Source organism: Rhipicephalus microplus, chromosome X (genome assembly GCF_043290135.1).
Source record: "Rhipicephalus microplus isolate Deutch F79 chromosome X, USDA_Rmic, whole genome shotgun sequence".
Lineage (NCBI taxonomy): Eukaryota > Metazoa > Arthropoda > Arachnida > Ixodida > Ixodidae > Rhipicephalus > Rhipicephalus microplus.
Window position 1 is genome coordinate 373,102,158 of NC_134710.1, and position 25,558 is coordinate 373,127,715.

The 25,558-nt window shown below is 47.7% G+C and overlaps 1 protein-coding gene across 8 annotated transcripts in view; it reads left to right on the forward strand.

Moving 5' to 3' along the window:
- LOC119161075 (uncharacterized) overlaps positions 1–25,558 on the forward strand; it is a 193,920-nt gene that overhangs the window by 51,826 nt on the left and 116,536 nt on the right. For 2 of the 8 annotated variants that reach the window (XM_075879987.1, XM_037413404.2), the window contains one exon: positions 1,321–8,655. The exons of 4 other annotated variants lie outside the window; for them this stretch is intronic. In XM_075879987.1, coding sequence (XP_075736102.1) covers positions 1,321–1,757 — 437 coding nt within the window. In that variant the 3' untranslated portion in view covers positions 1,758–8,655. Of the gene's footprint in view, positions 1–1,320; positions 8,993–25,558 lie in introns of those variants that run through there. 2 more of the 8 variants (XR_012887502.1, XM_037413405.2) reach the window with 2 other exon arrangements.

The following is a 25,558-nucleotide window of genomic DNA, read 5'->3' on the forward strand; positions in this document are numbered from 1 at the left end:
AACGCTCTTGATGGGGTGGTGTCATCAAGTTTCAAGGCTACAGCAAGCACATTGTGGGTTTTCTCTATTTAGGCAAGGACACTCCACATGAATGGCGGGACTTGTGAAACATTTAGAGTATATTTTTAAGTCACTTCCCAAGTGTACCTAAAGGATCAACCTTCTAATTGAGGCCCATTGCGAGCGCATCCAACACTGACGTAGCTCTATAGGAAGGGCAGGCAACAAAAGTTCTAGTGACGTCACACCTGATTTGTAGTGAGGTGAGTGACCTTTGGACTTCTGCCATGTGCGTTCTGGCAAAGCATTGCAGCTGCTGCAGTGAGCAGTGTGTTGCTGGTGCTTGTGTGGCATTTGTGTGCGAGAGCGGACGATACTCAACATGATGGGTGCAAAGCTTTGCGATCACTTGACTAAGTCAGCTACACTGCTACGTACCTGCCCAACTAGGTGCCCACAAACATGAACTGAAAATTGTCCATATCAATAAGGCAATAAATTATTTAGCTGGAATAAATGAATCTTGGTGCATCTATCGTGCTTGTTAGAGCTATAGTTAGCGCTTGCAGCAAAAAGCACGCAAGCCGCAATTATTGTGGCACCACCCCTTTAAGACCTGGCAACACATACGCTATGAAGCCCTTCAGTGCATAACTTTATGACGCGGCATCATGCTCTCCCCTATGGAGTGTGAGGAAGAGGGTGCAAGAAGGTATTAAGACTTGAGTTTTTTTTTATAATTGCAATATCTACATATTTATTGTAAGTGCATTAAAATTGGTAATTTCTGAAATTTTTAGAGTGAAAAATGTCAACTTAGCATGCCACTTTGAGTCCTTGAAAAACTTGTAACAGGTTCTGTAAAGCCCTTGAATATCCTTGAATTTTCGCTTTGGAAACATGTACAAACCCTGACTAATGCCGCATATGCCACACACACTTAATGGAGTGCATTTTAGAACAAGTAGAGCACAGCACGTCTGAGCCCACTGTGCCCACAGACACTACAAAAATTAGTGCAGCTTTGCAATGTTTAATATGGCTGAAGCATAAGCACACTGAAGATACCTTTCAGCCATCTTGTTGGCAGCATTTATCATCTGGTAGTTGTGTATTTGGTTGCTTTATGATTATGTATTGAGTCTCTTGGGGGTTTTTTGTTTGTTTGTTGTTTCTTTAACATGATTTTGCAACTCTGACCCTGCGTTGCTACCTCACTGGGAGACGTTCCGGCCTTTCACGTTTATTTGACGTTGCTTCCCTCTCTTGTTTTTGCTGGACTGTGGAAGACTTTTTATTTTTTTATTTTGTTCCTCCCAGGTCAGAAAGAGTTGGTGTGCGCCATCCTCTATCTCTGTCAAGAGAATTGTACATGGAAGACAGTTGTTCGAGCATTTCCAAAAACTATAAATGTCAAGGAGGCCGAGATCGAGCGGCTGGAATCAATGGTATGTGCCTCTAAGCCACAGGTCAAGCGATGCCTGACCTGTTCTGGCTTTGAGGTTATGGAGTCCTGGAGGAAGAAACATCCACAGCATGCCACAGTTCAACTGCTACTTAAGTACCTGACCAGTGAACGGGTCAGTCCTAGGTATGCGGAAGACATAAAGAGTGACTTTCACATGACCATGACTGTAAGGTCAAAGTGCCTTTTGTGTAAGACAGGATGTGAGCTGCAGGCACAGCGTGGCGAGACTGTCTCAGTACAAATTGTCTGTGCACAGATTCTTAATCGAGACATTCGTGAAAGATCTTGAAGGTTGTGATATTTTACGATGTACTGTGCTCATGGATTCAAACGCAACAATTTAAGGCTGTGTAATGAACATACTTTTTTTCATTTTCATGTCCATCATCAGCAGCAGCAGCTTAATTACGCCCACTGCAGGGCAAAGGCCTCTCCCATGTTTCGCCTACCCGATCCTTTGTCTTCTGCTGCCCTGTTATGCCTGCAAACTTTTTAACGTCGTCTGCCCGCCTAATTTTCTGTCTCTCCTCTTATGCATTTGCTTTCTCTTGGAATTCAGAGAGCTGCCCTTAATGACCAGCAATTGTCCAGCCTACGCGATGCATGCTCGGCCCACATTTATTTCTTTTTCTTGATCTCAACTATCATAAAACCAGAAGATAGTTAGACCTCCCAAACTTTGAATCTCCGAAAAACAAAATTTTAGAAATGGCAAAGCATCAGGGCACACCCTTACATTGGTAAATAAGCGACACAACCAGCTTCACTGTGGTAACATTTTATTTTGTTTAGACACTAATCTTATGTAGTTAAACAGCAAAAGGCCACTAAGTGCTGTCACTCAGACTCATTCGAACTTGAGTCCGACGAAATCTGTTAAATGCGAAGCATTTCTTAACGAACTTCGGCGACCTTGAGCGTATCTATCTAGCCGCCTACGACTTTTAGCTCTCCTGGACATTTCGATAATAGTATGAATACCAAACTTGGTATAGCATAACATGACTGTATGAAAAACATATTTAACTAATCATAACATGAAAATCATGACGTTTGTCATGAACGTCATGATTTACATTTCATGGTCCTGCAACTCTAGCAGTTGTTTCGTTCACATGGCATGTTGCAAAACTGGTATGGTATGACATGATTGATTGGCGAACACAAGCGACAGACCCTCACGTGAAAATCATGACATGTATGTCATGTAACAACATGACTATATGCCACGCTCATGATTCGCTCGGGGCCGTTTCGCTGGTGGCACATATACCAAATTTGGTATTACAGTACATGAATGGGTGACGAAGGTATGTGAATGGTGCAAACATGATAATCATGATACGTGTCACGTAAAAACATGACTACATGCCACACTTATGATGCGCTCACGGCAGTTTCGCTAGCTTCATATATGCCAAATTTGGTATTACGTGATGCCAATGGATGACGAAGGTATGTGACTGGTGCAAACATAATAATCATGAGATGCGTTTCATGTAACAATATGACTACATGCTACGCTCATGATGCGCTCGCGGCCATTTTGCTAGCTTCGCATGTATGACATTCAGTATTACGCGACACGATCGGACGACATAGGTAAATGACACATCCAAACATGATAATCACATGCGTGTCATGTAACAAAGTGACTACATGCCACACTTATGATGTGCTCGGGGCTGTTTCGCTAGCTTCACATTTGACAAATTTGGTATTACATGACGTCAATGTATGACGACGGTATGTGACTGGTGCGAACATGATAATCATGAGATGCATGTCATATGAGAACATGACTACATGCCACAGTCAAGGCACCAATACATTTCGATGAGACATGGTGCGCGTGCTCGCCGGCGTTGCCACGCCAGGCGCCGCTCTTGCCATATACTCGCAGGCACGCGCCACGCTGCGTTGTTCTGACGCATGCGCATTTCAGCGCATCCGGGCACCAGACAGAGTGTCCCTTCGTCTGGTGTCCCTCCATAGTGTTGTCTGGGTAACACATCGGCGCAAAATGCAGCATGTCGGGTTTAGTGCCGGTTGCCGTCAAGCCGCCCCGACGGATGCTGGTTTCGGCGGTCGCGCCTGGCGTCAGACAATAGAGTGCTCGCGTTTCGCTAGCGTAGCCTCGCTGTGCCCAACGTGCACGTGCGTCAAAGCTGCATTGGAGTATGTTGGGCCCTTCATGATGCACTCGCGGCCGTTTTGCTAGCTCCACACATACCAAACTTGGTGTTACAGGACGTCAATGGATGACGAAAGTATATGACTGGTGCAAACATGATCATTCTGACACACGTCATGTAAGATTACGACAATATGCCACGCACATAGCGTGCTCGCGGCCATTCCGCTAACTCCACATATACCAAATTTATATACCAATCATATATATACCAAATAGATGACGAAGGTAAACGATACATTTAAACATGATAATCATGACACAGAAGTCATGTATGGCATCATTTACCTCCATCTCATAAGGTTGTGCTGATTTCATCGTGACATATCAATCTTTCTCATTCGTGCTTTGCATATGATCGATTCCTACTGTATGTGGGATCTGTCAATTTTTCTTCACTGTTAACATCCCAGATTGCATCGTCCTCTATTCCATTAAATGCCTTACTGATGCAGCGTTTGCGGAAAGATGGAAGTACGCTGCCTCAGCGCAAAGCCTTTCAATTTCAATAAATCGGCGCACCCATGATGGTGATCTCTTGAAGTCGTTTTACATGACATGCATGTCATGTAAAAACGGACCACATGCCATGCTCATAGCGTGCTTGCAGCCATTTTGCTAGCTCTACATATATTAAATTCGGTATCACATAATATGATTAGATGACGAAGGTGAATGACACGCCCGAACATGATAATCATGATTTTTGTAATATGTGGTTTGGACGGAGGCGCAGGGCCCTGCGGAGGTCGTTGGGTGCTGCGAGTGCCAAAGCGCACCTTCAGTTCGCGTGCGGAGCCACACTACCGCTGAGATCGCGGGGCGCGGCGAGTGCCAAAGTGCATCTTTCGAGCTTGTACGGTGTTCAATATATCTGAAGGCGGGTAATTGGTATGCTTTTACGAAGGAATTTTAAAGGGATTACTTGCGAGTTCGTGTTGTATATCTAGTACACCAAATGGTTCAGAGGATGGTGCACTATTCGCCAGGCTCTCAACTCGCTTGCTGGATTCCGGGTCGACCGGTTGTGCGCTCGCGCGCTCCGCGCGCTTGCGATCTCCGGCGTCAGCACGGCTCTGGCCGACTGGGCTCGCCCTACGTCACCTCCTGCCGCCGCCGACCTTCGACGGCAGTGTAGCTCTGACCGACTGGACTTGCTCTACGCTATCTACCGACGCCGAAAGGAGCTCTCGCAGGTGTGCCCCGTCCTCGGACTACAGTGACCGTGCTCCCATCTTTCCTATCTCTTCTATCCCCTCAGTTTGTCGTCGCTTGCTCTGGCTTACCACCTCACGTCTTTTCCTCTCTTCTTCTTCTTCCGCTTTCCTACACCTTTACTCCTACCCCTTTTTATTTCTTCTCACCCCCATCTCTTGTGAGCTACTGTGGAAGTGTCGCTCACTGAAGCAGACAGTAACGGGGCTCACTTTTCTCTTCCTTTCTCTTTTAAGAATCACTTATCACCAGGCTCTCTGGCATCAGTGATATCTCGCCAGAAGACTCTGCAGGGCGGGTGCGCGAACTTAACTTTTGCGTCCAACTCTGAGGAGTCGCACCCCGCCGTGGTAGTCTAGTGGCTAAGGTACTCGGCTGCTGACCCGCAGGTCGCGGAATCAAATCCCGACTGCGCCGGCTGCATTTCCGATGGAGGCAGAATGTTGTAGGCTCATGTGCTCAGATTTGGGTGCACGTTAAAGAACCCCAGGTAGTCGTAATTTTCGGAGCCCTCCACTGCGGCGTCTCTCATAATAATATTATGGTTTGGGGACGTTAAACCCCACAAATCAATGAATCAATCTGAGGAGTCGTTTGACAGTGACGAGGGGGAATAAAAAGACTTGTGAATAAAGCATTTCATCGGAAATATGGATGGGCATTTTTTGTTTTTAGCCATTTTCCTGTCATCATCTTGAATTTTGGTTCGGGGCCGAGCAAGAAACAGTTCAAGGCACTCACATGGAAGTTGAAATTGTACTGTGTTCTCTTGGTAGTGTTGCTGTGGAAGCATCATTAAAATTTGTCAGGAATTTATGCTCGACACCAAGCGAAGTAAATCTTGCGGAAGGCCCACTGTCACTGGCCTAGCCTTATTAGGGTGTTTAATGTTTTCCTAAAAAACAATAAACCTCTCCTTAAGACGTTCCACTTTCTTTAGTCTGTGCTTATATGTTAATTGGGCTCAAAATGGACTCCAGTGAAAACTTTTGTCAAAAGCCGAGCAAACGTCCCCCCCTGCGGGGAAGGATAAACCGACCAGATTGGTTGGTGGGAAGGGGGCTGCTTTCTCTGTTGAAGATGGCAGGAAGGAGAGCCAGTATAAAAAATAAAAAATGCACATACTTGTTTCTAGTGAAATGGTTTATTTATTTATGGATAGCGGAACTTGATAAACAACGTTAGATATGGCATTCGGTGTACTTATTCTTGTAGTTTTTTCTACAAAAACGACGCTTGTCTTGAAAAAAAAAGTGGTCACACGAGAAAAGGGGTGCTCTTGTTTGGTCATTGGCACTTGTCAGATTTCCCGAAAAAGGGAGGGGTATGCTCTTTAGGGTAACAGTGCTTGCTCCGCATTTTATGGTAGATATTTTGCCTCAAGCTTTCCAGTCTGTGGGCATAATTGTGGGTGCCATTGTGATGTCCTTAGTTTCGCTCGGCTTTTGCAAGCTACACCTGCCAATTGCAACTTGTTGCATAAATGCAGGCTTCTTGTTTCTCTAGCATAACGTTTCTCAGCATTTTTTCACTGCCAACATAAGTTGCTGGGCTGTGTATACTTATTCCTGGGCCACAAGGAAGAGGTCCACTTCCGTAAAAATGTGTATTTCAAGTATCAAAAGTCTAGAGAACAGTGGAAATTTTTCTGTGCACAATTTCGTTGGAACATTTAATATAAGAAGGTATAAGAAGATAAGTTAAAATTTTATGGCTTGTTTTATTATTTTTGATGCAATAATAGTGAGCAATAATAGACAGTGATGCCAAGGAAAGTGTAGGGGCTATTATTTAATAGTAATTATAATGTGAATGGTAAGAAAAATGGCCAAAAATTTAACATGCCGTTGGCAGAGACCGAAACTACAACCTTCGAATAATTTATCCAATCATCTACCAAATGAGCTAGAGTGGTGGTCATACCCTTGTCCGCTTTATTGGTTATACGATCATCAGCCTGACTATGATGCGGAATGCGACGTCTGCTGCACCAAAGAAGACATCGACCATCTGATATGCCATTGCCCTCGATTTGCCTCTGAAAGACAGAAGCTTTCAGACGCATTGAGACAATTGGACGATCGGCCACTCTCCGTGCAGATGCTACTGGAACACCGTCATCGCCTTTCGTCGGCTCAAAAAGCAGTCAAAGCTGTCTTGTGCTTTTTGAGGACTACAGGCCTATGTGACCACCTTTAACTTTTGTGTAGTGCCACCGCTGCATACGCGCCAGCCGATTGACTGACAATCCTTTTTTTTTCTCTCTCTCTCTCTTTCTCTTCTTTTTCCTCTCTCTCTCATCTTTATGCCCCCTTTCTATTCCCCCAGCGTAGGGTAGCAAACCGGGCATGTGCCTGGTTAACCTCCCTGCCTTCCCTCTTGTTGTTTACCCCCCCCCCCCCCCCCCAGCCTGACTATGCACACTGCAGGGCAAAGGCCTCACCCATGATCCGCCAATCTACCTGGTCTTGTGCTTTCTGCACCCATGTTATATTTGCAAACTTGTTAATCTGACTGCTCACGTATGTACATTTAAATATCTGGCAGTGTCAGTCAGCAATACTAGAAGCCGTGACAGCAAGTGTGGAATATTCCTTGTCTGCCTATTGGCATCGCGTAGCATGTAGTCTTATTACGTGCTGGCAGCTGACCAATAATCCCTTGCTTACTGCCTGGAAGCATCTAGTCTACCAAAACGACACCCTCGCTATGAAAGAAGAAAAGAAGCAGAAATTTCAAGGCTCATTTTTTTTTGTTGGACACAATACTAATAAATAGGTATAATAATAATGTCTAACAAGCCATTTATGAATTGCACGTAAATGAAATTCTTGAAAGACATTCTATAGTTGGGTTATCTTGCAGTGCAATATGTGAAATTAATGCTTGTTGCCACTTTTGTATGATACTGTATATGCACAAGTTTACTTGCTTCGTTATATACATGCTTTCTTCCCTGGTTAAATTTTAGGTTAGAAGTTCGCACATGTTTAGTTTCTTTGTTTTATGCCACCTAACGTATGAACCAACTATCCTACAAGATGTTTTACTAGCTGCTTTTCACATTAGTCACTGTGGCCTTTTCAACCGCATTGAAAATGCATCATTTCAACGTGTAAAAGTGCTCATTGCATTGTACATATGCTGCTGATAACATTCTGGCGTTACCCAACACCTCCGCCACTCTGTTATGTCTATGAGAGGGGTTTATTCAGAGCCGACCTGACGGTCGACTCGATGGTATACAGCAGTGAACGCGCAGCAGCGACCTCTTGCCACCATTCGAATGTCCTCTTCTTCTGCCACCACCATGTTCCCCGCTACGCAGATGCACATACCTAAATTACACATGTGGTAACAATATGAACAGTCTTTCAAACTATCATTAAAATTCAAGAGGTCAGTAGGCTTCATTGCAAGAGCTTGCTCTGTGTAGTCAGTTGTGCTTGGAAATTTAATGCTTTTTAGTTTCAAAAGTCACTGCATTGAACGCACATATGACATAAGTGTTAGACACACAACATGCATGGTGAATCTTTTCTTGGTGTTTGCACGTTCTTTTCATGTCATTTTTACTTTGTCTTCAAGCGGGAGTAGGGAGGCTTGAGGGTTTACTTCAGGTATGTATACATGTATATGCATGGTTGAGAAAAAGAAAAAGCTACTTAGTTGTAGCTTGGCAGTAGTGCGGAGTCTATTCTATAGAGGGAGTCTGTAATCTCTATATTCTGTGTAAAACAGTCTGCAAAGAACTGAATAAAGAATGTTTGTGAATAGACTTCACTGTGTAGTCATAATAAATGTGAATACAATGACACCCATACTGTTCACATTATAGACCACTTTCCCAAATTGCTGATTACTGTGTATCTTGTCCTTTATCACCTTCAGACATCAATTATGATGTAAATGTGTGTACCTTTATTAAATTTACAAAACATTTTCGCTTGATTATTCCAAGGTGCTTCATAGTCAGTGGTTGATGCAAGAAACAAGGTGGAAATATGCTGGTTCGTCGTTTTTTCAGTAGTTACTCTTAGTGTTGAATTAAATACATTTATGCTCCACTCATTGATGTTCTATTTTGGTAAAAAAATAAACTCAGGCTTGAACTACTTGGGCAATCGGTTGTATTCACTCTGAGCGAAAAAAACCATAAACTATGGCCAGGCTTTTGGAACAAGGCATGCCGAACACCTTGTTGAACGTGGTAATGTCATCAGCCAAGTTCTCCTCTGCAGTAATATGCAGCATAGTGGAGTTAAATAAGTGCTAGCTGCACGATCGGGAATCATGTTGCACGTTACGTTTCAAACCATTTGAAGTAATATCTACTTTATGTGAGACAAGCTTCTACAGTTGATGTGCACAATTGTGCTGGAAACTTACTGTAGTTCGAAGTTTGCGGGCTGTGTAGCATGGAAGGCACTGGTGAAAAACGTAAAATGCAACCCTATCAGCAAGCGAAGTCAGAAGAGTACCGCGTTCTACGCTCACGGGTTACACCCGATTGAAAAGATTGCTTTTCCTTTCGTAGAACTAGCGCTGCTTTTCATTGTAAGGCCGCTTCACGCCGCAAAAGCAGGAGACAGGGAGGAGGATGCAGGTGGTCGCCATGCATCTAGACGGCATCTAGACTGAACGTCGCCGGTGCTGCGGGTACCACGGGCTGGTTACAGGCGTGGTTTGGTCCCTTATGGCCGTCTATTTGCACTGTGAATTTGAGGGTGTTCAGTGGATACATTGGGAAATGTAAGAACGAACATTGCATTCTTTAAAATGTTTAAGAAGAACGCAACACTCGTTCAGAGTTCGGTGTACATTGTGGAAATCAAGGCTAACCCGCTGTCTTCATGCGGGCTTTGCTGTCTCTTTCTGCGTTCTCATGTGCCAACATTACTCTCCTCTCTTCTGCGATATGCCGCACTGGGAGAGCGAGGAGTGACATTTAACCCCGCTCACTCGGTAGCAGATGTCGACTGTGGCGCCGTGTGCGGCGTCTCGGGACGTTTCGAGCACGCGCATTGGAAGTGAGTCAGATCTCTGCGGGACGACTGAGGGTGAGCACGCATCTCTTTTTCGTCCGTCGACTCCTATTGCTTGGGGCTCGTCGGACTTCACCAATGTCGCCTCGTGCCCACGGCAAACGCTCACCTTTTGTTGCCCCTCGTGAACGCTAGACCGAAGAGCGGTACAGCGTCCTAGTGCGTCGTCAAACTGTGCTGACCCGTATCTCACTAAAGCCAACGCGAGTGCATTTTTTCCCTCGCTCGAGCCACCAGGCCCTTTGTCCCGGTGTCACTGTGAATAACTTTTGCCCAGGAAGACGTGCTCGCGGCACTCCTGTGTAGTAGCTCTTGCCCACGTTGTGAATAAGCCCTTTTGCTTTCCTGCCACGCATTTGCAACGGGCTCTGTACTGGGTTTTGGTGTTGCCACAGACAATAAAGTGTTGCGACGTTGAGCAGTACTGTGTTCTCGCCAGGGGGATGGTTAACGCATTCCCTGCGGCTCCCTAAGACCAGACCCACGCTAGTGGTCGAACTCCTTCGGGATACGTGTACACTACACTGGCGCCCAACGCGGCATCAAAAGCTCTAAGCTTTTGATTGCTCTTAGAGAGTCAGTTCGCCTGCGCGATTCGGGCTCGTCGCAACATGTCTCCTTCGTGGGATTTTTGTCTGTTGTACTTTTTAGCGGATGCCGCATTGCACAAGGAGGCTATTGCCTTTATTGACGGGAACCTTTCGGCACCCGTCCGTGTCGGCACTCTCTATTGCGGTGAAGACACGACCCGCCTATCCGCTCCCTTTGGAGATGGTGCGTCATTTCAAATGGGCCTCTTGCCCTACCCGAACGGTACACACAAGTGCCTCTGACTGCTAATGTGCCCTTCGGCATGCATGGCAGTTCGTCGGCACAGCGCTCGCAGTCGGAATTCCCTGCGGAATTGACGGGGCGCAGGCTTTGGCCCTCGCCAACTTTTGCCCGCCGTCAGCCGTGCAAGCGACATTTCTAACGCACGCTGAGCAGGTGCCTGAATTGTCGACGGTAGCCACACCAAGTGCGCATTACGTTCGACAGCAGGCGAATCCCTCAAGGAGCCTCTTTTGCTCTGGCAGTGGCGCGCAGGACGGTGGTCTGTTGGAAACCGTTCGCTGATTGAGCTGGGAGACTTCTCTCTTTCACTCGACCGCGCCGCTAACGCACCAATGGCTTCTTGCGAAGCTGGTGCGAAGACGCAGACGTTGCTACAAAATGCCGTGCAGATGATACAATTACCCTTGGGAGCTGTGAAACGCTTTTGGCTAGTCCGAAAAGCGATCACCCTGATGTTATGTTGCCTGTGCCAACCTACAGCGGATACGGTGATCTGCTCACCCCCCCCCCCCCGAGATTACCTAGACTCCTGTCTCGTTATCAGAGGACAATGGGTTTGAATGATCAGGTGGTGCTCAAACGCGTTGTTCCAGCTGCACTGACTGACACAGCGGGGAGATGGTATCGACTTACCGGCTATCGGGCAGCAACGCTCTAGAAGTTTCGTGAGGGCTTCTTGCGCAAATTCCTACCTGCTGACTACAAAAGTAGGATGCGGCAAGAGCTCGAGCTCTATACACAAGCTCCTCACGAGCCTTTACAGGAGTATGTACGTGTGATGGATGAACTTAACTCTATTGCTGAGCCTCGAGCGAGGAGCGCGTCGAACAGGTGATAGGGTAGGCACATCTGAATTTTTCGGCATACCTGTACAGCGGCTGCTTCCAGGATTTGGAGGAGTTGGCCGCCGAGGCAAAGCACATTCAAGGCGACCTTGCTGGGCGTGCCTATCGCCCGCCGCCACCAGCCAGCGATGCCCTTGAGCTGCGCTGCGCTTGGAGAGGGGCCACGACCCTTCCCCACTGGCAACAGCCTTGCGGAGCCACCTTCGTGTCTGAAACCAGCTGTGCGTGGGAATTGAGCGATTGCGCTCTTGATCTTTACACGCTTGAAAGGCGGGCAGCCTGCGCTGCACCACTTGCAACCTCCTCACAGGGACGCTTTCCGACCCAACATATGGGAGTTGAGGCTCGCAGAAACGTATCCTGTGATAACGTAGCGAGCCGATCACGACATCTAGAGGCTACTCCGTCTGGAAAAACAGACCCTGCTGACCCGCAGGTCGCGGGATCGAATCCCGGCTGCGGCGGCTGCGTTTTTGATAAAGGTAGAAATGTTGTAAGCCCGTGTGCTCAAATTTGTGTGCACGTTAAAGAACCCCAGTTGGTCTAAATTTCCCGAGCCTTTCACTACGGTGCCTCTCATAATCATTTGGTGGTTTTGGGACGTTAAACCTCGCATATCAATAAATCATGGGTAAACAGACCGTAATGAAGTGCACTGTTACCGCCGCCGTGAACGAGGGCACATAGTAAGGGAGTGCACCGGATCCAGGCCTTCTGCGAGGCAGGGAAACGGGTTAGCGGGTCGTTCCTGAATGCACGAGCGACCAAACCTTTGCTTCTTTCCTCGGCATGCAGGGCAGGCACTTTTCTTGCTGATGCACACGCGCTGTTCATTCCGGTAAATAATCCGGCCGTGAATTTTGGGCGTTGCTGGACATGGGCACTAGAGCTTTCTTGTTCGGTGAACAGGTGTCCCACTTCTAGAAGCACTTAGTGCGCTTGCGGGACAGCGGAACGACACTCACCCTTACGAAAGGCGTGGCCCATTCGGCAGGCGCTGCAAGGTTGACTGTCAGATAGGGAGATCGAATTAGACGCTGCCGTCTTGTTCATCTTCCAGGGCACGATGTTCCAGTGATTCTCGGTCGGGACTTTCTTCTTAGAGCCGGGATCGTTGTGTACATTGCGAATGGCTATCGAGATGGCCCATTTTGCCAACTCAAGCTGTTCATCAGCTCGTCAGCGCTTATTGTCGCCTTTGCCGCAGAAGCGTCGAAAACATGCCCTGTGCAGAGTTTGAGGCCAAGCCCCTGCTCAACGCATTCCTCTCACAGTCCCATTCGGGAACGAGAGGCACAACACGAAGTGTGGCAGCTTGGACTAGTTGGTATGACATGGCGATAGTTATAGCACGAGAACAGAACGACGACACAAAGGCAAATAGCGCTCGTGTCCTTCTTGTTTCTGTGTCGTTGTTCTGTTCTCGCGCTATAACTATCGGCACGGCACAAACTGTGTCCCGTGCAAACCTATGTGTCTTACTCTGGTGTTCTGCGCTCGTCGGCTCAAAACCCCTGTTTGGATCGACCAACATGACACGAAGAGGCACTACATCCTTTGGCCGCCTGTGTGACTCCGTTCGATGATACACAGAAGGCTCGCCTGTCAACACTTTTACGTCGGTACGACAAGCTTTTCATTGATCAACAAAGGGGCTGGTTGCTCGAGTGAGAGCGAAAATGCACTCACGTTGGCTTCGGAAAGATACGGGTCGGTGTAGTCTGACCACACACTAGGACACCGCACTGCTCTTCGGCCTTGCGTTCATAAGGGGCAACAAAAGATGAGCGTTCGCTGCGGGTGCGAGGCACCGTTAGCGAAGTCCGACGAGCCTCAAACAATAGGAGTCGATGGAAGGAAAAGAAATGCGTGCTCACCCTGAGTCATCCCGGAGAGATCGGACTCACTCACGACGCGCGGGCGCGAAACGTCTCGGGAGACTCCGCGCAAGGCGCCACAGTCGACATGAGAGAGGTTAAGCGTCACTCTATGCTCTCCCAGCACTGCAGACTGCGTAGGAGGGGAGCCATGTCGGGACATGAGAACGCAGAAAGAGGCGGCAAAGTCCGCGCAAAGGCGGTGGGCTAGCCTCGATTCCCGCATTCCCTTCTTCTAAATTTCCCCTTTACGGGTCTGCAAAGGCAGCCGAACGTCACCCATGTAGTTGAAATGACACTGCTATGAGCAACAGCTAATCTCAGCCCATCCCTGTAAACTGCTGCTAAAAATTACGACAAAAGAGAAAACATTAATAATGTAAAGGGGTTTTTGTTCAAGGAACTGAGCAAGCGGGTGGTAGCTCGAAAGGAACGCAGGTGGACACAGATGACGGTGCTCGATCGCCGATCTCGTGCCTTTTTCTTGTGTTGATGATAGTGTAACTGATGGTATCAACGTCTTTCTTATTCACTATAATTACCCCCGGCGAAAAAGTTGAAGCCATCCTGGCAATCTAACACGTGGGGACAAGCGGGTCGAAGTAGGGCTTGAGACGGTTTACGTGAACAATATCACGTCCACGCCGACGACGGTCGCTTGGTGGTGGGAGGGGTTCAATGGCGTAGTTCACAGCTGAGGTACGCTCGACCACGCGGTAGGGATTATAATAATTAGAGAGTAGCTCGGGTGATAGACCAGGGGCGTAGAGCGGTACATGCAGTAATACAAGTGCTCCAGGACTAAATGTTGGTGCAGAACGATGGTCGTCGTCACGGATCTGCTCTGGCGCTGTTGGTCGGCTGTAGTAAGCCGCTTGGCTAGCTTGTGGCACTCTTCTGCGTAAAGAGCGGCTTCCGAGGCAGGCGTGCATTCGGAGGGATCTGGCGAGTATGGCAGTAAAGTGTCGATGGTGTGGGATGGTTGGCGACTGTACAGGAGAAAAAAATGGGGAAAACCCGGTAGTGACTTGCGTAGCGGTGTTATACGCGTATGTCACAAATGGAAGAACGAGGTCCTAGTTTGTTTGATCAAAAGCAACATGCGTCGCGAGCATGTCCCCCAGAGTACAATTAAACTGCTCAGTCAAACCGTTCGTCTGTGGGTGATAGGCAGTACTCTTTCGGTGTACAATATGGCACTGTTGAAGAAGTGCTTGAATGATATCGGAGAGGAAAACACGCCCTCGGTCACTGAGGAGTTCGCGAGGAGGACCATGACGAAGCACAAAATGATTGAGTATAAAAGTTGCGACGTCTTGTGCTGCAGCTGTGGAGAGAGCAGCAGTTTCAGCATACCATGTAAGATGATTCACAGCCACGATAGCCCATCGGTTGCCTGCTGTTGTCAGTGGTAGTGGTCCGTAGAGGTCAATTCCTACACCGTCGAATGGGCGGTCTGTGCGTGGAAGGGGCTGCAATGAACCTGTTGCAGGATGTGGCAGGTTTTTCCGCTGCTGACATTCGTGGCAACCGCGAATGAACTGGCGGACGAAGGTAAACATTCCACGCCAGTAATACCTTTTTCATAAACGCTTATAGGTCTTGAAAACATCAGCGTAAGCACATTGTGGGTCAGAATGAAATGACGCGCAGATAGTAGAGCGCAGCGTTCAGGGAATGACTAGTAGCCATTTCCTACCATCTGCTGAATAGTTGCGCCAGTACAAGAGGCCATCCCGAATACTGAAGCGTGGAGCCTGGCGGCGCATGGTTCGAGTGGTTGGAAGTGTCGGTGCCTCGGATAGTGCGCCAAGAAGCGAAGCGATCCATGGGTTGTTGCGTTGTGCAGAAGAGATGGTGTCTTCGTCAAGAGCTGACAACGTGTTATCCGAGGAAACAGACGCCATTTCCGGGGATAGGGGAGATCGTGATAGTGCATCAGCATCGGTATGCTTGTGGCCGGATTGATATACGATGCGGATGTCATATTCTTGAAGTCGAAGAGCCCAACGGGCAAGACGACCCGATGGATCCTTGAGCGAAGACAACCAGCTAAAGTGCAGCCATAAAGGTATGGGCAAAACTTGACAAGCGCCCAAACGATCGCCAAGCATTCCGTCTCGGTGATGGTGTAGTTCGATTCAGCCTTGTTGAGAGTCCTGCTGGCGTAGGCGACGACATACTCAGCGAATCCAGGCTTGCGTTGCGCGAAAACCGCACTAAGGCCGACACCACTGGCGTCGGTGTGGACCTCAGTTGCCGCCGTAGGATCGTAGTGACGCAGTATTGGTGGTGAAGTGAGAAGATGACGAAGAGTACAGAAGGCTTGGTCACACCCAGAAGACCATGACGAAAGATCGGTGGCCCTGCCTAGAAGTTCGGTCAAAGGCGCAGTGATAAGAGGCGAAGTTGCGCACGAACCCGCGAAAGTAGGAGCATAACCCCACGAAGCTCCGTAACTGCTTCATAGTCGTTGGTTTGTGGAAGTCAACAACAGCACGTAATTTAGCCGGGTCTGGAAGTATACTGTCCTTTGATACGACGTGCCCGAGAATCATAAGTTGCCGAGCAGCGAAGTGGCACTTTTTGAGGTTGAGTTGGAGCCAGCATTCTTCAGGCACGCGAGGACGTGTTTCAGGCGCTCGAGATGTGTCGCAAAGTCTGGCGCAAAGATGACAATATCGTCAAGATAACAGAGACATATTTGCAGCTTCAAACTCCAAAGAACCGAGTCCATCATGCCCTCGAAGGTGGCAGGCGCGTTTCAGAGGCCGAATCGCATGACAATAAACTCATATAGACCATCGGGTGTCACGAAGGCTGTTTTTGGTCGATCGGCGTCTGCAAGAGGGACCTGCCAGTACCCTCAGCGCAAATCTAATTATGAAAAAAACTCGGCACCTTGTAAAGTATCAAGGGCATCGTCAATCCTGGGTAAAGGTTACATGTCTTTTCGAGTGATCTTATTTAGGCGCCGGTAATCCTCGCTTCTGTAATCCACGCAGGAGCGAACGGAACCATCCTTTTTTTTAACGAGCACTACAGGTGAGGCCCATGGACTTTGTGAAGGTTGAATGGCGCCGCGTTGCAGCAAATCGTCCACCTGTTCGGTAATAACTTGGCGTTCCGCCGCAGAGACATGGTATGGTCGTTGTCGTAATGGCCCATGGAAGCCGGTATCTATGTAATGCAGAGTAGTAGAAGTGCAGCCAAGTGAAGATTGAACAACATCGAAAGATTCGCGGTACTGGTACAGCAGTTGGAGGAGTTCAGATTGTTCAGATGGTGACAGTCCGTCTGCGATCGCCGAATCGAACACTTTCGAAGCCTGTAAGTCAGAGTGGTTAATAGCACTGACGGCGGCAAGGTCACTTTGCGATGATTCTTGCTGCACGGCGAAAATTTGTCTATTATCAATGGGCTGTAGGCATCCAAGAGATTCGCCTTTAAACAGTTTGATGGTATGTGGAAAGGGATAGGCAAGGTAGATAGCACTGGCTCCATTACAAATTGCGAGGGCTGAATAAGGGAGCAGAAGTGGTTTCCGACTTGGAAAGAGGCTTGATGGCTCAAAAAATGCTAATTCATCACGCATGCCGTCGGAGACTACAGGGAGCAAAACAGATGTTGTCGCTGGAATGTCAGTATCTTCTTTGACAACTAGCTTGTGTGCGGCTCGATTCGTGTGGTCCTAGGGCTGGTCGAACAACGGAAGCAGTTCAAGTTCGGAACGGGCACAATCTATAACGGCGTGATTACGCGATGGAAAATCCCAGCCAAGTATTATGTCATGAGAGCAGGAGGAAAAGACAATAAAACTCAACAATGTAGTGGTCCTCCGCAATTGCGAGTCGGGCAGTGCAGGTGGATATAGGTCGAACAGGTTCTCCATTCGCTGCACATAAGGACATCATATCAAGCGGCATGGTCACCTTTCGGAGCTTGCGGCAAAGTTTGGCATCTATAACAGACACAACGGCACCGGTATTTACAAGAGCGTATGCATGGGTGCCGTCTACAAAAACTTTGACGATATTTGAGGGCAAAGTGCGAGGACTTGAACGTTTCGACAGCGCAGCTCTTGCCTTCGGAACTGCGACGGCTAATTTCCCTCATTTTTAGGGGCTGGCCGGGGACGCATGAGTGACAAGGAGCGACGATTGGGTGGAGGCGAACGGCGAGACGAAGTTGCCGGATAGTCACGGAAAGGCGTGCTTGACTGATGATCCGAAGTTTCATACCCAAAAAGGGGTCGGTCCATGTAGTTGCTCCGTGATCGGGCGCCTGTGTAGCCGGGCACGAGACGACGTCAGTATCGGGAGATATGGCTAGGGCCACCGCATGCAAAACAGATCAGCCGGTTATCACGCGTTCGCCAGGCATTTGCAGCGAGGGGCGCCGCCCATGCGACATACGGCTGAGTCGGGGCTGTGGTAGCAAGGGGAGGGGCCCATGCGACAGAAGACTGAGTAGCAGCGGTGACACGCGGCAGTCCATTGAACGGCGAGGGCTGGTGTGGCTGCTGCCTCTTTACTGCGCCAGTGTAAGTAAGAGGCGCAGCGACAACTTGCTGCTGAAAGGGCACTGGAATAGTCTCTGCAATCTGGTCCTGAAGCTTATGTCGGAACATGGGAGCTAACGGGGTCAGTGGTCGCTCTTGCTACGGCTGCGGGAGCTCTTGGCGCTGACAAAACGGCAGGTGGGAAAGCTAACGTGTGACCTCCTCATGCACAAAGTCTTTCATTTGTGCTAGAAGGCGGGAGTGGTCAGGCACGACGTCCAGGGCAGCGAGTGATTGGTTAATTAGGCTGAAATGGACGACGGGTAAGAGCTCGTTGCCGTCGCAATTCGTCGTAGCTCTGGCACAGAATTACAACTTCAGACACTGTACCAGAAGACTTCGCTAGGAGCATTTGAAATACGTCGTCATCGGCACCTTTCATAATGTGCTGGATCTTGGCACTTTTGCTCATTGCGGCATCTACGCGCCTGCAGAGATCGAGAACATCTTCGATATAAGCGGTAAACGTTTCGCCAGGTTCTTGTGCTCGTGTACGCAGGCGTTGTTCGGTGCGCAACTTCCGCACGGCTGGGTGATCGAAAATCAAGGATATTGTCTGCTTGAAAGCGGCCCAGTTTTCGAACTCCGATTCGTGGTTTGTGTACCACAGATTTGCCACATTAGCCAACTAAAAGTTGACAGTGTTCAACTTGGCAGCGTCATCCCGCCTGTTTGGTCCACTGACTTTTTCGTAGGACGACAGCCAGTCCTCAACGTCCTGGTCTCGGTGCCCGAAAAGATTGGGGGGTCTCGCTGGTGAACCGGGCCGGGGAAAGTAGCGGCCGCAGGAGGTGCCTGTTGGGCAGCGTCAACTTGCATGGTTGACGGCAGGGTGCGAGATCGGAGTTCCAGGGTGTAGGTGATGTAGTTACCCAGCACGATCCACCAAATGTAAAGGGGTTTTATTGAAGGAACTGAGCAAGCGGGTTATAGCTCGAAAGGAACGCAGGCAGACCCAGATGACGGTGCTCGATCGCCGATCTCGTGCCTTTTTCTTGTGTTGATGATAGTTGAGCTGATGGTATCAACGTCTTTCTTATCCACTATAATAACAAAATAAATACATGACAGTATAAATAACTTTACGAAAGGGAGCACAGGAAAAAAAGGCTAGTGTTCGTGGTGCTAAGGCGGTATTGGGTTCACCGCGTGGAGGGGCAATAGAGCGTGACAATGTCCGCTGGGTGCGATGTCCATCTGCAAGATCAGAGGCGTGGAAAGAGTGGGCCCGGCGAAACCGCAGTCGGCAGAGCTCTGAACATGCGTTCTTTATTGTGCTTTCAGGCACTACTGCTATCCGTCGTATCGGCGGCACCAACTTCGGACACGCAACGACCAGCTACAGAGGCTATTACGACAGCGACTGACAGTGCAGATTACAGCTACCGCCGCATAACACTGGATCCAGTCAGCGCCACCACGGGAGCCTGGGGAGTGACGTCACCAGTGAAGCTGCTTATATACCCGACGCTGATGACCGAAAGGGGTTCCCTGATGGCTCGTGGCTGCTGTTGATTAGTCTGTGAGTCCGACGAACGCTGCTTTGGTGGTGGTTCGGAGGCCCCGAATTTCTGGCTCGATGACGGAGCTGGGACGTTGTTGGGAAGCCGGGCCTCTCCAGGGATCAGAGAGGCCGAACTGGACTCGGCTGTGAGGCGGCCTGGTGTTGTTAGGCACTATATAGCTGCTGTCAGCTCGCCTCGCGCAAGAGCCAAGGTGGAAGGGGCAGCAGGGGTTCTCGGCGATGGCCGAGAATAGGGCACAGCCGAACTGTCTGACGTCAGCAGGTCGGGGCCTTGAGCACCTCTAGTGTCCACGTTGATGGGACAAAGCCACGACGTGCACTTTTCCCGGGCACGCATAGAAGCGCCACGCTTGTACACACGCAAAGAAGCATGCACACACACACACACCGCCGACGGCTGCACGAGCAAAGGCACAAAGCGTCCTTCGTTCCTCGCTCCCTGCATAAGCACCAATGTTCAAGTTCGCCGGTACGAAATACAGCACAAAGAGTGTAAACAAACCAAAAATTACACTCAATATCTCGCTTAAAAAATAAAGACATATAATATATATATATATATATATATATACATATATAATATAATAAAATAAATGCTAATGAACACTGAATATTAGACAAAAGAAACATAAAAACATAAAACACACATGAACACTTAAAAAAAGAAACACTGGCAGCAGACTGGGCGGCGTCGACTTCTTTATTAAAACAGGCCTTAAAGAAGCTAACCGTGATAAGCATTTCCGGGAAGCCGAACCGGCAAAACACTTCCTGTGGCTTCTCAAGCACCGCTCGTGCTGTCATCTTCCGAAGAGGGAACAATTCCACCCGCTTCGAAAAGTGATCAACGACTACTATCAGGTGAATGAACCCCGGCTTACTTCTGAAAAAAGGTCTCATTAAATTGCAGGTGGTCACTTGCAGTGGCAGATCCAGAGGGGGGGGGGGGGTAAGGGCAATCGCTACTTCTAAAGCCTGTGTCAGCACCCCTCCTCACTTCAGTGCTCGTTGTCCACCTCCTGTCAGCAATTAGGACAAATGAGTCGAACCACTGTGAGCATTCATTAACAGTATTTATGCTACGAAGCGGTTTTTCTGCTAGTAAAAACAAAGTCACGACCACGCGCCCCCTTGTCCAATGTTACTTTATGCTTCCGGCCGCCCTAAAGTGAGTGGCTAGGTCTACCCCTGGTCACTTGCCACAGATGCTCACTTGCAATCTGTTTCATCAGCCCGGGCGGTTTGCCACCCCTTGATTTCACCATTTTACAGACGCCGTAAGAACGGCAATAGCGAAAAATGTCACGCTTTATACCGGGCCAGCTAAAGCAGGGTATGCGTGTAGCGCGCGCCGAAGCGAAAAGTTTGTAATCATCGCAACAAGTGTAAGCGTCGGGTGTGTTCTGTGCGTGCCGTTCGTCGTAGCAAATAGTATGCATAAATTTTGAACGCTTGCGAGCGTTAGCTTCTGCTACGATAATGATGGGCAAGTTTTATTGCCCGTCATTGTTGTCATTCGTAATGCGCAACGCCGTACGAGTGCCGTTGTGTGTAGCACTGTGGTGAAGTTCTGTGGACTGTGTCCTATTTGAGCGATTCTGTCCGGTGTTGTGAAGTGTGTTCATGAAATGGAAATCGTGAAATATTTAGGAGTGTACAGCTCAGTTTCCGATTTGTGTAGTTGCGTGCACGTGCCCTGAAGAGAAGCTTGCATACAAGACATTTTTGTGCGTGAACCCCCCCCCCCCCCCCCATTATTTAAGGTACGCATTATGATCGATTGTGTATGAATGCGTGAAGTAAATTATTGTAAACCAAGTTTAAAGCAAGTGTAAGTATTGGAATAAACTGTCAGATGTTTGACAGTAGCTGCTACTACAGTATCAATAATTTTGTCAAGATTGCATGCAGTCATGCTACATTACTTGAACACCATGACAACTGATATAATATGCGATGGTTATTGGCTTGCATCAAGCATTTGAAGAATAGTTTACAATATTTTAAATATCCTGCTGAAATGCCCATGTCTGTCTTGTTAAACGTGCCTCTGTCATCATTAAGTGTTTAGCAAAATATTTCAAGTACATGTCAGATCAAGAAAAGTTTAAACAACAAAAATGCTTATTATCGTGAGCTCAGTGCTTGATGCCTGTTTCTTCCCAATAGTGAACAGAAACTGAAAAACGTATGCCTTGTCTCTAAAGAAGGATGCCGTCTCTCAATCAGCTAAAATATTTTATCAATGAATTACATAAATACGATGATAATTAATCATTCTTGTCGGTAGTAGATATTTTGTAATTGGTACAAAGTAGCCAAAGAAACTTGTCGCCAATCCTGTACACTGATCTCCTGTCGTTGGTAGTTGTTGAGGCTTTTTAGGTAAATGAAATCAGCATAATCTTCCGAACGGGCTATAATGATTAAATCCAGCTATATGTGCATGTTTTTGCGAGGGAGGTGTTGCAAAGGTTTCTGGAGAAAGCTGGAGCTATTCCACTCTGTGAAGGTGGATGACCAGCCAAGCTGTGTTGCACAAGGATTTTGTTTGCTTACTTTTTATATTTATATATTTATTAAGACTTTTAGAATTTTAGCGCATGCTTTATTAAAGCAGTTCCACCTCAGTTTATGTGGCCTAGAAGTGCAACATGCAGGTTATGTATTTATGTATACATTTATTTCATTGCTAATTAATTTTTTCATACACATTTTTTCTGTCTAATTTTTCATGCACCGGTAGTGAATGGTAATGTTTGCGTCATTTCTGTGGTGCATACCCACTAGGAGCTTTCTGTAGACTAGGTATGTGTTTGCGGAGTCGCAGTACAGCCATACTTATTACTCTCATGGTTGCACTGACGTCAGTCAATTTGCCGAGTGCATCAGCTGCCAATTGAACTCAGTGTGGATGCACACTGTCTCTTAATTCAAAATTTTAGTCTAGAGACAGTTGACAACCATAATTTTCGGTTGAATATGTAAGATCGTGGAGTTGTGTGGACCTATACAGTAGAACTTCACTGATACATTCTCGCTTAATACAATTTCTCAGCTGATTGATATGTGTGGTTTAACATCCCAAAACTATAATATGATTATGAGAGACACCGTAGTGGAGGGATCGGGAAATTTCGACCAGGTGCCGGAGCAAGATGGGGCCCTTCGGAGGCAGCTCTCCTGCAACTGTACCAATCTTTATTCGTAGGGTACTTATGATACAGCATGCCCGTGTTTTCAAGCATGAAGCCCAGTTGTGCGAGCACGCTAGAAAGTATCCAAGCTCAAGGGTTGCGCACATGTTTGGGCTTACCTCAATGCACATCAACCAAGGGAACTCTCACCGAAGCTTGGGCTTGTCCAATCAAAGTATATGTGCTTTGCGAGCCTGTTCGAGTCCACCTTTGCCTGTTGACTCGACACAGGCAACATCCCCTATCAGCACTCTCTGCCAACCACCGAGACTGCAGCTATTCAAGAGCTATATCACGGCTTGAGAACATCATACCGCCAAGATTCTCTCCCCCACGTGTTCCTGAGACACCTCCGTGGCTCCTGCATAGACCACTTGTCATACTTCAGATTCCTGGGATTATGAAGAAGTCCCTTGTATCATCGATTGGTCTAAAGCAACTTACACTGCTGCACATTTATACTATGTACGACAGTGTGGTGCACGTATATACTGACGGATCTACCACGTCGCACACCTCCGCCACAGCCTTTGTCATCCCGCAGATGAAGATAGCTTGACGTTTCAAGATAGATCACAAGACCACATCAACAGCCGTGGAACTTGTTGCTATTCGGGAGGCAATACGTTTCATGTCGACAGAAATCGCTCGTAAATGGAGGATACTGTGCGATGCCAAAGCTGTTCTTCCAACCATCAATGGCTTCATGAGACAAGGTTGATATCATACTTTATCGATTGAAATTGCAGAGCTTCTTGGCGTTGCTACAAAAAATGGACATCATGTAACATTTCAATGGATACCTGTTCATTGTGGCATAATGGGCAATGAAAAGGCGGACGCTGAAGCTAACAGAGCTTCAAATAGTGCCCCGGAAGTGTGCATCGCATTTTCCCGGCAAGATACTAACACCCTACTTCGACGCGTAATGCGCAATTCCATCTTAGAGCACTGGCGGAAACCAGAACACCAGCACAAGCGGCTGCACAAATGGGACCCGGAAATGAAGTTTCGTATGCCTCAAAAATTAAAGCGAGGCATCTCATGCATTATCCACCGCATTCGCCTCGGTGTGGCTTACACGAGACGTTACACCCACTTGATTGGCTGTAATGACACAGGTCCCAATTGTGGTCACTGTCGGTTGCCAGAAACGCTTGAACATATATTTTGCGACTGTCCAGCATATGCAAGCGAACGTCAGCAACTGATATCTTCGATTGGCCGATATATTAGTCGACCATTAACCGATGAGATTGTGTTAGATCCTTGGCCTGATGCCAGCAGCACACATGTGGTTATACGAGCCGTCATCGCTTTCTTAGAAGCCACTGGACTGGATGCACGTCTGTAGAGTTACCCAGCCTAATAAGAACATATCATCTCTCTACCTTACCATCTTCATTCATCACTCTTTCACTTTCCAGTCACCCTACCCCTGTGTAGAGTAGCAGGCCAGAACAAACTATAGCTCAGGCCGACCTCTCTACCTTTCTGTAAATAAATTCTCTCTCTCTCTTGACCACCTGCGGTTTTTTAACGTGCACGCGAATCCCGGCACACGGACGTGCAGCATTGTCACCTCCACCGAAAATGCAGCCGCCGCAGCCCGGGTTGCATCCCCCGACCTGCGGGTCGGCAGCCGAATACCTTAGCCACTAGACCACTGCGACAGGGCAATGATTTCCCGCCTGCTATGCTCGCAATCATGAAAATAAATTAAACCAATTTGGATCATAAGTATTCTCAGACCCTGCATTTATTGTGCGCATTTTTGCTCAGAAACGTATCGACGTTTTATTGTGTATTGGTAGCCTGCATCATCAATGTAAGACATGATTCCAACATTGCGACTTAGGTAACTTTGAGGCAGTCTAATCACGTAGAGATTAACCTGTTTTGACGAGACGACGACGTCGCTGGAACGTTGTTGTGTCTCTGTGCATGAATAACAAAGGAACCAGCACGTAATGTACTGATAGCACTGACGTAGCATCAGAGTTTGCATCCCACTTTGTTGGTACTTCAACATGGCTGTTTTAGGGCCAGCAGTACAAGCCATTCATAGCCTTGCTGTCAAGAACATTGAGAATACTCGAGTGCAGTGTGATAGCATTAGCAGCACCCATTTGTATGCGTACTTTATTCACATTTACTGTACATACTGTATTCACATTTGCTTGCCATTCTTCATTTCTTTATAAACATATGAACTATGCTATGAAGGATGGAAAATTTGTGCACATTGTAGAATATTGGTCGTTGTAAACTCTCCCAGGGTGCCCATTGCGATTGCGACCGCAAAGTACTTACCATGTGTCTGTTAAACAAATCACGCTCCTGTGTAGCCGTGAATTTTTTAAATGCTGTGGTTGTTGAGGAGGATGAATTATAGCTGGGCACTTTGTAAAGGTTTGTTTTGCTATGACTTACATTAGTGGCTGATAAAACACTGGGCTTTTGTTAAAAGTAACCTGGAACGGTTTTGGTGATCTTGTACAAACACATTGGGCTGGTATTTTAAGTCTCAAGGGTTATTTGTAGACCGATTTGACCACTCTGCGTAAACTGTATAATTTCTGTATAATTTATTGCTACGCTTTAAAGCTGCCAATTGCTGCAAATCGGTGCAGATTAATGCGACTCGGCCGAATGCCTTTTAAACTGCCCATTCATAGAGCAACATGCTCTGCCCAGAGCTTGTCAGCAGCCACGTCAACATGGCTGCTTATCTGATTGGCTGTAATGGGCGGTAGAATGTGCAGAAGTAAGATCGACTGGTAGGGTGGCAGCACCT